Source organism: Dermochelys coriacea, chromosome 9, assembly GCF_009764565.3.
Source record: "Dermochelys coriacea isolate rDerCor1 chromosome 9, rDerCor1.pri.v4, whole genome shotgun sequence".
Classification (NCBI taxonomy): domain Eukaryota; kingdom Metazoa; phylum Chordata; order Testudines; family Dermochelyidae; genus Dermochelys; species Dermochelys coriacea.
In genome coordinates this window covers 94314483-94332201 of record NC_050076.1, presented here as the reverse complement: position 1 = coordinate 94332201, position 17719 = coordinate 94314483, and the positions used below count along the sequence as shown (strand labels likewise).

Below are 17719 nucleotides of genomic sequence, written 5' to 3'. Positions count from 1 at the left end.
TTATCCAAGAGAAGGTTAAGAGGTAACTTGCCAATAGTCAACAAATAGCAGCAGGGGGAATTGATTTCTGACAGTAGTTACGCTAGGCTGGAAGATGAAGCTAGAAAAATTCTCACTAGAAATAAGGCACAAGAAATAATGTGCAAATTTTTAACAGTCAGGATAATTAACTATTGGAACCCCTTCCCTAGGAATGAGATGATTTTTCTATAACTTGCAATCTTTAAGTCAAGACAGCATATCTTTCTTAAAAGCTACAGCTCAAACAGAAGTTGTGGGCTCAATGCAGATATTACTGAGTGAAGTTCTTTGGCCTGTGTTATGCAGGAGGTCAGACTAGATGATCTTAACAGTCCCTTCTGATCTAAAAATCCTATGAATCTATGAACCATATTGATCATTGTGATGAAGCAGGAGCAAGTTGTTCCAAGCCAGGTGCAGAATTCATCACATTGCTTTATGGGCCACCATCTGAAAAGCTACAGTTATCTCCTAAATCTCCTGCTAACATTTTGGGGGAAGCATCATCAACAGTGCAGTCACCTTAGAACAAAGCAGGGGACACGTGCTTTATATCACGCATAGCGCTGATTCTTTTGCTTTCCATTGTGGGTGATTTGGGATTAAAGGAACACAGTTAAGATGAGGGGTTAGATCTGGAATCAATTTTCATTTACAGCTGAGAAGCAGTTATTGATGCTGTGCTCACAGTTCAATAAAAGATCTAAAGATATAGACCTTGTGTTTCTCTTTCAAAGTAAGCAACATAATCAGTTTCAAATGTTTTCACAGAGAAAATTGTATTGACAGTTTTATTAAAATTGCTGTCTTGAAAGTTTTATATTATCTACAATTTGACCTATTCCAGTGGTTTTTAATATGCACGCTGACCAACCCAATAGATATTTGTGGCACAAATTCATAACACCAGGTAAACATCTGCTTAATGTATTATTGAGTGGAATCCTTATATTTAACTTAAGCAGTTGCCTGGATTTTGAACTGTTACAGTATTGTCATTAAACAGAATTTTGATGCATCACTAAGATTTTGTTACTTTGCAGAGAATGCTCCCATTACCCAATAATTTCAGATTGGCTGTGGGATTATAAATACAAAGAAAAGGACAGACGTGTATTAGTAAACCTAAAACTTGGCAATGCATTTCAGGGATTCTAATGTTAACAATATTCTGTAAGGAAGGATAGAGCCTTTAGATGGTTCTATTACTTAGTTAAACAAAAAAAAAACCCAGAAACATAGGCAGAATAGTGAGGTTTTTTTAATTAGTGACTAGGTTCATCTTAAAGAGCTTAGATAAAACACAGGTTAGTATTTTTTTGTTCTTTAAAGTAGCTCTGCATAATTCAATTTAGCTTTGAGCTCAGAGCCATCCAAAAGAATTGTGCCCTGATACAGTATTTTAAGTAGCTGCAGTGTACCCAGTTTTCTTTAACCAGCTCTTCTTTGTTCTTCCTAAGGAATAATCTTCATAACCTTTGAAACATGCACTTAATTTAAAGCACATTGCTGCATATCTGTGTATTTTTGAACCAAAGAAACTTTGATACCATTTACAGATCTGTTCCATTATTCTGAATATTTTATGTACATAGTATTTTTGGCAGAACAATCCATGAAACATTTTTATCTTTTCTATTTGTTTTTTTCCCTCCTTCACTTAATGATTACCTTTTGCATGTGTGATAACCATGCATGCACGAGACACCTCCTTTATAATCCATGTCCATGATCTAAGTTTTATAGTTTATCTAAACACTCTTTCTTGGTTAGGTTAGTATTAGATAATTACATGCAAAATGAATTACTTTGTAGCTGAGAGTCTAAAAATGCTGTCAGCCATAGGGGGAGCTTCTGATTCTTGTAATGCACATTGAATTTTCAAAGCATTTATTCAAGTTAAATTAAAACAGACTTTTTGGCTTAAGGTTTGTGAATATAAAAGATTCAGTACATGTTCATCATGTAAACAGCACTGTTTTAAAGTGATATAGTAACCATACTAGTTGCAACAAGAGATGCCCTTTCCTGTTGTAATTTTTCCTGTTTTTTAGCTAGATCCTGAACAAGTTGTTTGCCTCCTCAAGGTTTCTCCACATTTCCATTTACTTTATCAGCAGAAAGGCTGAGGGACAGCTCTTCAGTAATGACATCAATACTGCACACGCAGCGAGAGAGGTCGTCTTGTCAAAGTTATAGAAAAATCAGATGGATTAGGATGAAACTAGGTACAAAATAACTTTGATAGAGTCTTTTAATGTAAACAGTTTATCTGTCACTGAGTTTCACTGAAATCCCAGACAAAGCAGTGCAACATTGGTAGCTGCCACAGCAAAATTTGTTTTGATGAAGACCCTACATAACCGTGTTTAAGATATACAGTCATGTTTTATAGCTGTAGGGAAATGTTTTCATTCAGCCATTAGTGAAAACAGAAGCCATTAGGATAGTGTAGCCATACGCCAACCTTTTTCATTCTAAAGGCTAAGAAAGATCCTCTGATGGAGAAATGTCTCTTCTTGATACCCCATTCCATTTTTGCTTGGTACTCAAAATATTTTATTCTGTGCAACACTAATGAAACAGCCTTATTTCCCATACACAGGGCATATTTTGCCCCAGGATACTCCTGATTCACAAGACTAATTTCTGGCAACAAGAGATTGTATGGCTGGTAACAATGCCTATAATAAGAAAAGGAGTACTTGTGGCACCTTAGAGACTAACAAATTTATTAGAGCATACGCTTTCGTGAGCTGTAGCTCAAATTAGTTAGTCTCTAAGGTGCCACAAGTACTCCTTTTCTTTTTGCGAATACAGACTAACACGGCTGCTACTCTGAAACATGCCTACAATAGTCATGGGGATTCATTTCATGGTATTTCTGTGCCACATAAACACTTGTGGCCACTGCATTCAGTAATGCCTCTGAGGTCTTGTAAAGAATATGTCAGATAAAGTGTATACACAATTTCAAATCACTAGAATACCAGAGATTTTAGGACTTGTAATTCTTTCAGGTCATTGACATGTTATTTAATCTTTTCAGTACATCATCATACAGGAATGTATCTACCAATGACAAGGCAATTTAAATGACCCTTGGAACATACGGTTGCACTGTATGGTACTATGGAACTGAGCTGGAAATTGACCAAACAAAAGTTTGCCATGAAGGTTCCAGTTGTGGCCCTCAATAGGGCTATGGAATCCATGCTGTACATACAAGAGAAGCAGGGGATGAAGCAGCCATTTTAGTCAGAGGACACTGGATTGTCTTTTCCTTGTCCAATTTGGCTGGTGTGAAACAGCTCTCAGCTTCATCAGATATAGAAAAAAACAGGGAAAAACCAAACACAAAGATGCTTGGCAGCCAGACAGTCCTAGCAAAGAGGGAAAGGACTGATGAATGATGTTATAGAGAGGTCTTCTCCTTGCTTATCCACAAACAAGCATACACTTAACACACTCCTTAGTACTCTCTTAACTAGGCACTTCACTTTTGTTGGGAGTGGGGGGGAGTTTCATGCTACCCACATGAAATGACCAAGTAATATTGATCACAGCACAGACGTCATATACCTGGAACAGAGGCAGAAAATATAGCCCTACTAGCTCCTTAGCTAATTCCACGCATCAAATGATAACCAGCAAAAGTGAGGGCAGCCTTTCCCCAGCTTAAGTTAAGGGCCAGTGCAGATTCAGACACACAGACATGGGGAGCTATTATAGCTCAAGTTGGATGTGCCCACAGATGGCCAGCACAACCCCAAAGGTGGTTGTCATTGGCTGGAAAAGCAGCAGAAGGAACTGAGGGAGCACAGCCAGTTGTCAGCCTCTGCAAGCAGGAAACATGGAATCCCAGTGGAGATTAAAGCTACTCTCCCCAGAGGAGCACCTATGGGTGAATGGTGGTGAGACCTGACTGCCATAAACCCCACTGGGGTGAATCCCCCTGGGCACAGCAGAAATAGTGGGTGAAGGGAGGTGCAGTTTGCTGTGCCAGCAGTGGGGGAATCTGCCCTGTGAACAGATTGAACGTTAATCCCCCGTCCCTTGTAGGAACATGGACTATTTTGCACCTTTCATGAATTTGGTTTTCACAGAAAGAAAGTTGGTCTGTCACAAAACTACCCAAAAATATTCCAACTCAATTATTGTGCAGAATGTTTGGAGCCTCATTACTTAGTACACAATTAAATTAACCAACGAGCTGAGCAACAAACAAAAGCAGCCCAAGGGCAGCACAGAAGTTTTTGATGTGTGTTGTTACGTCCATCTCTCCAGTGCCTGTTTGTAACAGGTTATGTATGAAATATATATTATAGTCCTTGAACTCTTTAAATCCTGCATAGGCAATAAATGAGCAATATGAACAATACCAATATTGCCTCACATCTTTCCCAGCACTGCCACTGCTGTTGCTCTTTGATTCTGCCCTTTTGCTTCTCAAGCCTGGGTAACTATTCATTGATTTAGAGGAGGAAAAAGATGAGGGACTCCCTGAGGAATGAGATAAAGACCTTCACTACAAAGGGGAATCTAAGTGCATAAACTGCAAGTAAATTGGGGTAAGAGAGGCTGCTGCTGATATGGCTGTGTATACTTCTTCCTTTTGATGTGACAAAAGGCCATTTTAACCCATGTAAGCTTTGGAGAAGCAATACTCATTAACAGCACTTAGCAATTTAAGAACACATTTATCCAAGGATCTCAAAGCATTTGTTAATATTAATACGCTAAACCTACCTGTAAGATAGTAATGAGGTAAATACAAAGTATTATTCTCCATGAGTTATAGGTGGGGAATTGAGGCACATGTAGATTATGTGAGTTGCCTACAGTTTCACAATGATCAGTGGTAGAAATACTGTTCTCTTGGCTCTCAGCCCTAGTCTTTCACCTTAGACTTATTTTTCTTTTCTTGGGGCAACTTTTAGGGGGAGTTTTTGTTTTATCCTTTGTAATTTTCTTGTCTTTTTCTCCTTCCTTTGCCTTTTGACAATTTTTTTCTCTTGTAGTTAACACGTGGGGCTGTGCATTGGGAGTTCCATTCTCAGCTCTGCAACAGAATTCCTGTGTGACCTTGGCCAAATCCCTTAATTTCTCTGTGCTTCAGTTCCCCCGCAGTGGAATGGATATAAATAATACCTACTACACCTGTCAGGGGCATAGTGAGAGTTAATTATCACTTGGAAAACATCTTGAGACCTTCCCAAAAGAAGGTGTTATAGAAGGACAAATTATTGTTTACACTTCCTCTGTCCCACTCCACCTTACCTGCCTTACAACATCAGCAAATGATGTTTTGTACGATTTTGAAAAATCCCACAGTACACTGAGAAGCATTGCTGAAGACACTGGCTTTGGGCTTCTTGTCTCAGTGTCTTCTTCTCATTTGGGACATGCCATGAAGAATGGGAAGTGGCCATATTTTGCATTACATGCTTCTTCAGTTTGGCCACCATTTCCCTTAGTAAATATAAAAATTTGGGGGAAATGCTGGTCATTGCACACAGTGACCCAAAAGCATCTTTACGGTAAGTCAGTGAGTTTACTGGAAGGTGCGCCACCATCTGTAGATGGACGTGCCATTTCTTTTCAAACTTTGTTATCCCTAAAAGGCTGCAAATTTTACCCAGCCTGCACTGCACCAGCTAAAACAGGAGTTTCCAACTTAGTGGAATCCCCCCTTAATAGTCCTGAAGAACTCTTGTAAAGCCCTGAAAGGTGCTGTATTGCTCAAAGGTGTAGAAAGGTATGGAGATGCTCTGTATCTAATACATACCCATGAAGAGTCCTATGGGAAGGATGTACACAATTTGGGTCTATAGCCATCCTTTGGTGATCTGATGGTGATCTGGTCCTTTCTAAAGCTGATCTCAGCTACTCTACTCTTTTTATTTGCCTTCTGAAGGAAAACAGGGGCTACACGCAAGAATATTCTGGAATGAGAAGAGTGCATGCTCATTCCATTTTTTCTGTCCTAGATTGAGTGAGCCTAGCTTTTCATCCTCAGGGTGAGGCTGCCCTAGCATACCACACACAGCATCTCTGTGACAAGGTTTCCAACTTCATGTCAAAGATTATTAGCAATAAGGAAACAGAATCTCCTCCACTGATGTTAGGGGACAGGTAGAGGAGACTGTGACCACAGCTTTAAAAAAAAAAACAGAGATTCCTTGAGGCTTGTGACCCCCAGCACAATTTTCCCAACTTTTGCACAACTTCCTTCATGCTCACTGTGCTCCTCTCCACCCCACAGAAAATTCACCTGAGACCAACTGTCTAATTACAGAAGCAGACCAAGGTCCAGCACCATCCATTCTTAGTAGTTTAATTCATGACTCAGCACCCTATCAGTGACCCAAAGGACAAAGCGCAACCTCCAAGAGCGGTGTTAATTTGCAAAGGGACTGATTTAACTCCCATGGAAGTCAATGGAAAGATTTTCATTAGTGCCAGGGGTGCTGAATTGGGCTTTCAATGATGATCGTCTGTTCCACTGACTGAACAAGAGGAGAATATGGTCAGTCATGAACATACCTACGTGGGATAGTTTAGCTGCTCACACCTGAGAGCAGAGCTGATGAGAAAATGTGGGAGAAGGGTTCTCCAGAACATTTCAACTTGTAAAACCCAAACATTGTTGGCTGCAAACTTTTCGGATTTCAGTTTTCCAGTGAGAACTTTACCTATTCCGTAGGAATGCTTTCAGCGGAAAATTTCATTTATTCTAAAACCCAGTTTTTCATCAAAAGAAAATTTTGACCAACATTTTTTGACTAGCCCTTTTTGAGTGTTAACTATGCATGTATTTTTGGTGCTCTAGGCGCATTGCACTGCCCAAAACACAGTGTCTATCCATCAGAAAGATTAGTGCCTTTATTGATAACCAGAAAAACAGACACTATTTTGGCCCACAGTGCAGTTCATGGAAGGAATCTATGCCATAGGCTAGAATAGGGTGACGGTTATTTGCCAGTGCCTTCTTTTGTGTGACAACTAGTGAAACTTGTTTCTTTATCCAGCCTGTAGGGACACATTTCTTTCACTTCTCTATTACTGTTCTGTTCTGCTCACATCTGGAGTTCACATTTGAGTTCCCTGAATGCAATGGAAAACCATCCCCCAACACCCAAAAAGTTTCTATGAATGTTCGTTCTGCAACTGCTGCTGCCCTTCATCTGTTCCTCCAATTTATCTTCTTTCTCCTTCTCATCCTGTGTCTGCCTAGAGGGGCAGCTGTGGAGAGAGGATAATTTTAGAGAGATATGGTATATAACTAGTACCATAATTGTACAAAATCAGAAGGAAATTACAAATTAAAGCAGTATAACTGTCTAGTTCAGTCTGGTCTCCATTTTCTAATCATCTTAAATTATTTTAATGTACATTTTCAAACTCAAAATTAGCAGCAATCCCATGATGTAACCCTCCTAACGCTCATTGAATCCTATTATATTATTTCATTTTCACTCCAGTCTTTTGCAGTGTGATCGCCCACTCAGACCTCATGTATCATGATTTGGGAACCTCCTACCTACTCTATTTATAGTAATTTTAATGTGTGAAGTTCAGGAATCATTCTGGGTTTTAAAAACCTTTTCTTATTTGTAAATGCCCAGAATATAAGATGCACAAAATAACTCACTTTTAAGATTGTTTGTCTTTGAAATCTCTTAAATTATTAATCAAAAGCTCACCTCACGTCTAAAACAAATTGAGTCATGAAGACGTGAAACAGAAATTGTTAACTCTGTAGCAAGGCTGATGGAAGCTCAATGAGATCATTTTGTTCAAAGATTAAAGGTGATGAGCACTGAAGTAATTGACGAGGATGACTATGAACACATCTGACTAGAGCTGTTAAATTCAGTAATGATCAAAAGTTAATTATCAAAGCAAAGAGAACTATTCAACGTAGACCATTTGAGTCAATAGCGAAGCAACCTAGAAATAAAAGTAATTTGGAGGAAGTATTTTCCTATAATGAGGTTGTATAAAAGATGTACATTTCAAAGAAACCGGCCTAAAACAAGATAGCATTCTTCCTGATCAGAGAAAAAATAATTAGCTCTAATTGACAGACCTGCGCCACACACAGTATTTTCAAACAATACATTTCTGCATCAAAGCTTAATATGTATAGTTACTCAATGTCACTTTGATTCTTCTGTTCTATATCTTCTTCTACTGAGCATGCTCATGATACTGCAACAAATGTACTGTGAAAAAGAGTGAGCAACACATACAAGAAAAATGAAAGCACAGGGCCAGATCCTGTCGTACTTACTCAGATGGAATTCCTTATGAGTAATTCTACATAGTCAGCCCCCATCCTCAACTCCCATTAAGTGGCAAATAGGTTCAGGTAATATAATAAGTGAGCAGCTCCTTCATCCAAAATGCAAATTGAAACTGGGTGCAGCCTTTCCTGGTCATTTGAAAGTTTTGGTTAGTGTGTGTGTGTGTGTGAGAGAGAGAGAGAGAGAGATAAGTTTATACTACCAAACACTTGGAGTTACTGAAGTGCTTTTCCCATGAACACAATCACAAGTAATCTAGGAAATCACTAGCTAAGAAAACAATGGCATGCTACCAATCTTCACAGCCACACAGGAATAATATGTAGGCAGATTCCCATTGTACACATCACCACCACATTTTCCCCTCCAATGCAAACAGCTGCAATCCACATGTTCAATTACTCAAAATTGAATGCACAGCCTAGACTCTGATCTTTAATATTCTATGATTTTGACAGTACCCAATTCTCTCTCAGTTTCTGAAATAGCTTCATCGTCCTCATACAGCTTAGTACATTTCCTCATTTTGCTCATTTGCTATAGATTAATTTAAGTTTGTAATTCTTTGTATTTGCATAGATAGTTACTTCCTATTCAAAACACTTCCCACTCGTTCTATTGTTATCTCTTATCTGTTTATTTACAATCAAGTTTGTGTGTGATAATTTTGAAGAATTTGATAAAAGTAGCCATTATCTGAGATTTAGTTTAGATGTACACAGTCCTAAACTCTGTAGTGTTAGACCCCAGCTATAGGCTAGCTAGACTGATCATGAGAATTGTTAGACTGAAGTCAAAAAGTAGATTTCTGCGTGATAAAAGAGAATTTGTAACCTTTTTAACACTTTCAGTACCTCAGCAGGAGAGGATAGAAACTTGAAATTCAGTAGTTCACTGAAAATCTATTTAACAGGCTCAATTATAAGATTTTAAATAAATAGTTTGTACACACTTTTGTTTTATTAATGAGGGTTCTTTTGTTAAACAGTGTTCTTTTGGCCCTGAACATGCACGCATCAAATAAATTAAGTATATTTTGGAGGGTGCCTATAGAGTGAGGCAGGACCCACACCAGTCAACGACCACTTCATGAGGCAGGCATGTGATCATAGAAGCATAGGTCAGGAAGGGACTTCATCATGTGTTTGCACAAGGGGGCAGAATTAAGGTTAACTTTCGCATTTCCTGAGTTCTGAATGCTTCAGTGAGCAGCCTTACCATTCTTTTACCTAGTTGGTTTGATTAATATTCATTTACTTGCTTACTGTCTTGTTTGTTTATGTTGATTTCACTGTATAAATATAAAACAAATGCTTCTCCCAGGCTCTACCGACCCATAATAAATAAAGTAAAATGTAATCTAAGACCGAAAGAGCAAGCCTTTCTCTGCACAAAAGGAGCCAGTCCATAAAACTAATATTTCCCCATTTCAGATCTCACAAACCTTAATTCCTTATCTTAAGTAAAAAATCAATGGTTTTGGATGTCGATGGATTTAAATGTGGATCTTCCTAATACTGGGTGGGGGTTGTAAAATTTCTGGTCCCACTAATGATGTCAGCCTATTCTCACAAGATTTGTAGCCCAATATTGCAAGTTTAGGGGATTCACTTCAGAGTTGAGGCCAGTTTAGACAGAAGATCTAATCCTTTTGTCCTTATCTGAACATTTTGGATATCCTCACTGGGAATTTTTACCAAGGAATATGTTTTTCCTTGTCCCTGAATGAAGCAAAGGTTACAATATTTCACCCAAGCTCCCTTAACCCTTGTGCATCATTGCCAGTTTTTCTGGCTTTATTTTGTTTCCTGAAATATACTAAAATGCAAATAAGCACGAAAGTTTTCCATAGTGTAATGGGTTTATGGATCAGTCACCTTTCAATCTGCATTTCAGTGCGACGGTACATGTAATCTGCCTAACAGTTTGACTCCTTTCCCCATTTAAAACTGATAGCCTAGTACTGCAAATACTAAAAAGAATGCACTAAAATGATTTGACAGCACTAATTTTGTCTTAAGATAATATCTCAACCTTCTCTGTATCACAATGTGATTTATGTAGTCTATGAAATTCTGAGGGAATAAAAGTTTGGTTCAGATTACATAATTATGCTATAGAAGCATAAAAAAATCACCACTAAAATCTCCAACAGCTTAAACAGTTTGATAGACTGTAGCCATTCTGCCATCAGTGCCCCCAGCTGTGTTGCTTAGCAACATTTTAATTCAAGAAGAATCGAAGGAGATGAAATCCCCGTGGAGAGGGAAACAGAAATAAGAGGGCCGTTGACAGATGATCTGAGTTGTTTCTTCTAATATACTGTGAAGATCACTGGCTCTTTTCATGAATGATAAATGGACTGTACACAGATCAATGGGTTCAGCAATAAACTGGAACCAGGCTCCATGTCTGAGGCGGTGCAGGCCGAGAGGCCCAGAGATTTACTCATTTAGATGATTTGGAGTGTGTTTTCTCAAAGGTTTCACAGGAGGAAATTGATCTGAACATTTGGTCATCCATTGCCCTTTTCTGTTGTTGGCTAATAAAAATTGTTTTGGAAATAGGAGCCGTTCTTGCTTTTATTTTTTCCCATTGCTGTTCGTATTCTAGATGTAGGTAGTAACGTTGCAACAAACATGACCAGATCTCAGCCCGGGAAAGACGGTAATCATTCTGAATGAACGGTTCCTATACACTTATGGCCATTAAAAAAATAAAGCATGCCGATATCTCAAACACCAGGAGGAATGTTTTAAGAACAGTATCACGATTGTGGGGAAAGAGTTCAGCAGTCGCTATCTTCACTCTGTTGCCTACTTAACTCTGGTATCCTGCTTTGGTTTGCTTATTCCATTTCTGAACAGCATTCTATTTTAATATTATTTTGGTTCCAGGAATGATTGTGCTTAATAATGTTGCTTAACTGTTTCTTTTCCCTCCCCCTTCTATTTATAGGCTGCTGAAAAGACAAAACCTAGAAACATTCCTGTAAAGTAAGTTATTTTTATATCCATTGGAAAATTCAACTTTAATGAACTTCATGCAAACAACCACAACAAAAGGCCCACAATATGGCAATAAAATAGACATTGGAACTCAAGTTAATCCATAATCAGAGCCATAAAAAATCCCCTGATCATCAAGGACGGATTTCGATTTTTCATGAGTCCCTAATGACTGCATGCCCTGATTTGTGTCCAGTTTACATAAATTAATATGTACTGTCTATGAATAGCTGCCAGATAATATCATCATCGTGTTCAGTACATAGTACTCCTTGCCTGGGGGGGTTGCATATGCTAAAAAGATTGTTTTTTAATTGCAATCTTTGGGAAGATCTGACAGAGGGGGAAATAACTGCGAGTGTGCCAAATGATTTCTAGACACTTGGGAATATTTTGCACCAAGGTATCAGAGCTTTGCCATCCTGTTGATTAAGAACTCACACACACACACACACACACGTACATAGGGACGTACGTATATTTCTGTTCTTTATACTGGGGATCTATGAAGGATGAGCAAGCTACCAGGGACCACTTTCCAGGGCATTTTATGAGAAGTTCTTAAATCTTAGGGCACTAGCAGCCATTCTCTACAGTATATCATTGAATTAAGAAAGTTACCATATAGATGTCCTGGTACTTTCAGGAGAGATGTTTTCGGTTAAGGGTAATAGCAATCAACAGCTACTTTTTCTGCTTAAACAACATATACTCTAGTTTTAATGTTCTATTAAGTACCAATAAAACACATACTTCCAGCTTTGGTGGATGATCAGTCTGCAGTTTAACTAAGTCCCCAGGAACTATATCTTCCTATTATAGCCACTGTTTTCATTGCACTTTGCTGATCGTGATGCCTTTTGGAAGTGATTTTTCTCCTAGAAACTCTGGGAGGGCTCATGAGTGGCTGTGTTTTGGGAGGCACAACAAAAAGACTACAGGCCTCACTCTCCATTGCCTTCCACCTTGGATAGTCATTTACACAGGGCAAAATGAATGTGAAATGCTCATCAGAATAACCGTGCAAGGTGCCAGGCAGTTTGTAAATCAGACTCTTTATGTTTCATTTAATCTGATGAGAATTAGAAATGGAAACCAGGGGGGATATAAAAGCTGAAGGAACTTGTAATGAAACAGGGGGCCATTCATTTCTAGGTAACTAGTTCCAGTCCAGTCCAAGCTATTAAAAATCTGGTGGTTATTGTTTGAAGTGAATTAGCTGCTCCTTTTCAGCTTCTAGGGGACAAGAGAATGGAGTTGGGGACGGCTCCAACATAATATTTTTCATTCATGAATTTTTTGTATAACTCTCCGCTGTGTAAGCTGGGACCACTTCATGGCAGTCAGTGGTGCGGCACCAGTTTACAGCAGACAACACCACTTCTAAGCAATTTGTACTTTACAGCGATCCACAATTACGCCATCTAAAATGTTCGTTTCTTCATTTTAAGTTAAATCATTGCTTTCTGGGACCTGAAAAATATACTAACATTTTGGGATGGAAGAAGGCCATATGGCCAATCTAGCGCTCTCCACCCCCACATGTATATTTCACCCTGTCATGTTTTCCCCAACTGCTTGTTTTAACTTGCCTTTGAATATGTTAATGATTGCAGCTTCAGTTAGTACCCTAAGGAGTCCATTATACGTATTAATTACACTCTGCATAAAGAAGAGCTAAAATATCTGCCTCGTATTTTTCAATGAAATGTAAGCACTTAATGTACCTGTATGGTTTTACCCTAAAACATTGCCTCTAAGATCAAGAGTAAAATGGTATCTTTAAGATAACTGTAATAGATCTAGATTGTATTTGTATAAGCAAGGGGACCATATTCAGCACCGCAGAGTCTTGTCTAGTTTTTAATGCCATCAGTGCTGTAGCTCTTTCAAATGTCAAAGAGAATTTCACTTGAATTTTAATGTTCTTCAGCTTCACAAAATAAATTTAGTAGCTTCCATTGTCACAAGAGCTGAAAGCTGTACAGATTCCTTCTACCATATGTGACTTATCACATACATTTTAAAAAACACATTTCTGTTATTAAGACATATGTGATAGTACACTTCTGCAAATGTGAATTGCTTTTGGCTAAAAGCCATGCACTAATAAGTTGAGTTGAATCTAACTGCAGTTGACAACTGTTACTATATATATATATATATATATATATATATATATGTATATATATATATATATATATATTTTCTCAGTTGTCATTAATATAAAAAATTGTCCTTGTTTTTATACTTTGCTGACATAATTGCTGTCTCCCAAAACCAGACTCAGAATTAACTCAGTTTTAAAGATTACATTTTAATTCAGTGTCTGCAAATAAGGCCTTGTGTCTGTGATGTTTTGCATATTCATAAAGGTGCCATGACTAAGGTTTGTATGGAAATGATCTACCTGTTTTGTCACCTAGAATTATTAATGTTCCAGTTTTTTACTCAATAACATACCCACAATTGATACAATTCAACATCGTGTTTTACACAGTGCAGATCATTGAAGATGGCTGTCGCCATTTATTCTATAAAATCTCTTTCATATTCTTGCTCTTTTTGAGAAGAGAAGCAAATAACCTACTAAAGTTTTATAGGCACATCAAGGCTCTTGTTTGTGATTGTCTAGAGAGGTATTTAGACAAACTGGAGTGAGCTCCTTTAGTAGCTAAGTATGTGCAGGTGGCGTTCAGATTCACTCCTTTGGAATACATGCTCTCTTTTGAACAGCTACAAAAGATTTCAGTCAGCCATATTGCACAGAGCAAGGAGAGCTGTGGAAACACAGCAGAGCGAGAGGAATTCATCTTTATGTATTTGTTGTATCATCCAGCACAACATTGTTATAAATAAGCATAGTGAAAAATATAAAAAGAAGTCATAACGCCTGCAGAATTGATCTTTCAGTGGAAATAATGCAGCTATTATTTTAAAAACCCCAAACACTGCAAATAACACATCTGTCTGGATCAGGTACCCACAGGGCTCCACTTCCTGCAATATCCTAGCTCCTTATGATTTTTAATGTGATTATTATCATCACACCGCCGTGAAGTAGGGAAGAATGGTTGTCCCATTGAGAGCCAGGACCATGACACTTGCCCCTGCTTAAACAGGCCATGTGTGGCTAAGCAGGGAATTAAACTCAGGGTCTCCCAAGTTCCAGGCTCATGCCCTGTCCACTGGATCATGTTTCTGCTCTGTAAACCTTTCCTCTAAGAATCTCAAAACACTTTACAAACATCAGTGAATTAAACCTCATCCCGTCCCTGTGAGATAGCTAAGTATTACTATCTAACTATACAGTTGGGGAAATTTAAGCCCTTGGAGTTTAAGTGACTTGACCAAGGTCACGTAGTAGAAGATTTCCAGTTAAAAAGAGGTTGTTATGCAAGAAATAATTTTAAGTCAGGACATTGCTGAAGCCTGTAAATTCTGGCCCATGTGCTGTGCTAGTGTGGAGGAGGAGGATCGCACAGAATTAAATTGCAGGGTTTGTTCTGATACCCAGACCTTCCTGTCTAATGAATGAGATGAGGGTTCCACTGGGAGCGCTTGTGGCCAGGATAATGCATAAACTGGGAGCCCGTATTAGCCAACAGCATCTTAGGAAGGAAATGACAGATTCTGGAGGAATTGTGTTCATTTCGCCTTGGTTCTAGTCAGCAAGCACAAGGAAGATTCCATTATCCAGTAGAAATGAGGAGAACCTGCAGCATCCAAACTTGTACAATCCCCAGAGATCCATGCAAGGGCAGGGCCATCCATGTGAGAGGCCTTCATTTCTTTCCTGAATATGCTGGTTGCAATACCAGTGACTCTCCCTAATCAAAATCCAAGCTAGCTCTCCTCTTTGCAGAAGACTCCACAGATCAGGCAATACAAACCCAGGCCTAATCTCTGAGGCTAGAGAGGCAAGGATGTACATCTCCATGCCCCATTGTAGGGCAACCCTGTCTCCACCTCCTCAGTCCCCACAGCTGTAAGTGGGTAATGGTGCTAAGAAGACAGTTCTGTGTGCCCTCTTCCACATGAGAGGATTGAGTTCTGCATGTGGAAAGTCCCTTCTGCACACTGCACATTGACCATGACCTAACCTCAGAATTTGGCTCTTCGTGAATAATGGCTAAGAGATTTCTCATAGAATATCAGGGTTGGAAGGGACCTCAGGAGATCATCTAGTCCAACTCCCTGCTCAAAGCAGGACCAGTCCCCAATTTTTGCCCCAGATCCCTAAATGGCCCCTCAAAGATTGAGCTCACAACCCTGGGTTTAACAGTCCAATGCTCAAACCACTGAGCTATCCCTTCTGGGACAAATAGGCAGGTAAAAAAGTCACCCATCTAAAACCTACTATTACCCATTGCTTCAGAGTAGAGTATTTAAGAGACAGATTACATTTCTGAAACTGAAAAATATGCTTACCATATTATCTTATTTACTGGCTAGTGGTGAAAACGTTTGAAGGGAATACTTGCCCCAGGTACATTGCATTTGGCTTTGATTTCCTTCTGTGTCCTTTCTCCCCTAATCTTTTATGGCCCTTTTAAAGATCTTTAATGGAAAGATAGCAATAAAACTTTTCTCTAAACACCTGCATAAGTTAAGTTTTGCTCTAGCCTTAATGGTATCCAGATACCTAGACCTGGGACACAGACGGTGCTAACATCCCAATTCTTTCAAACGTTTCATTTATTTTCAATTTCATTCATTCTTGTCCATAAAACTCATCTTCTGGTCCTAATCCCTCTCAAGCTGAAGGGCATCCAACTTTACTTCCTAAGGTTGTCTTTCCCATCCAGTACACTGTAATCTGAATCACAAACCCTTAAAATCCATTACAGAGGTGTCCTCTCATTTGCCAGTGCATTGGTATTTCTTATGGCCCTTTCATCTTCTCTTCTGTACAGAATGGGAGTTGTTTCTATCAACTACACTGTAAATATATCTATAATTTATCAGATGGAGTGGCATCTCCTTCCCCCTCCCCCGGGATAGTCTTAATACAGCATGGAAGGTCTGATGTCTTAGTGAGTCAAGCAGAGCTAGAGGGTTTTCCTGTTGACTCACCCAGCTGGTGGGCAAGAAGATCAGGCTCACTGGTTCAGTTGATGTACACTGAGTATCTTTGGAACCATAAACAGCCCTCTTAGCACCAGCTGTTACCAGTGCAAGCTGATGGGCTATGATTTTTTTTTTAATCCAGTCAAGTCAGACGCGTAGCAACCAATAGTGGCACAAGAGTAGTCGTGTCCCCATTTGTACATTGCTGGGCTATTGCACAAAGTTCTTATTTTTTATTTAAAAAAAAAGAAAAAGACAGTGTTCAGAATAAAATGGGGTTTCCTATTTATTGGCAACGGATCGGGAAATTGGCCAAGTTCTATTATGCAGTATCTAATGGAAACATGTTCCTTAAAAACATCATTAGGAATGTTACAATCAGTCCATTTTAAAAAACAACAACATAGCTCTCCCAGGCCATAAAAGTGCTGAGCAATTAAATGGCACCACCTATTTAATCTCTTTATTTCCAAAATCTCCCCTCCTGTTACTCTTAAGACTCTACTCCCAGCTAACTACAAAATGAGTTAGCACCAATTAAATATGTGCTCGAAATCCATCCATAATTCCACAGTCCCTAAAGTGTCCATCCTCAGTCATTACTCAAAGGAACACATTCATATTTATGTTTTAATACCTTAAGTCTAGCATGCAAAAGCGCTCAAATCCCCAGTAAAAATCCACACAAAATCCGCTTACTAGCAATTAAAAGAAGAGATTCTTAGGCCCTGACTCTGCAATTCAGTCCGTATAGACACCTGCACCTGTGAAGAGTCCCATCAATTGAGCCAACTTCCAGGATTGGGGCCCAAGTCTTATATAGTCCAGCACGAATTAACATGTTAATCAGTTAAATAAACTATAGTGTAATATGAAAGAAAATGAAAAGCCGTTCAAATGTACCAGACATAAGTAAACAAGGCGCTGCTCTAGCTACCCTGTTTGTACATGCCTAGCTCAGTGGGGTCATGGTCTATGACTATGGTTTCTAGGCACCATTGTAATAAAAATCAATACTAATATGTGGATTAATCCCTGTGCCCTCATAAAGCTCATTGCAGGATTGGGGCCTAAATCATTACTTCAATACACGTGTGTTCTGCTGTTAGTTTCTGGTGGCTTATGTTGAGGGGCAATGGTTTTCATCAGCAGAGTGTGAACTGCAAAACTATCGCAAAGGATTATTTTACTCTTACCCATTAAAGGTTAGTGTTGGGAATGGATTATAAAATGTCGCTTTTAAACGGTTTGCAAAGAAACGCATATATTAAATCCTTTTTGATTATATCGCGCTAAACCCTAAATACTGAT

General features: G+C 38.9%; 1 protein-coding gene across 10 annotated transcripts in view; it reads left to right on the top strand.

Annotated features, from left to right (window-relative positions):
• Positions 1-17719, top strand: part of AFF2 (AF4/FMR2 family member 2) — a 426551-nt gene that overhangs the window by 317254 nt on the left and 91578 nt on the right. For all 10 annotated transcript variants that reach the window (XM_038415896.2, XM_038415895.2, XM_043491627.1 and 7 more), the window contains one exon: positions 11289-11326. In XM_038415896.2, the coding sequence (XP_038271824.1) occupies positions 11289-11326 (38 nt within the window). The remainder of the gene's footprint in view (positions 1-11288; positions 11327-17719) is intronic.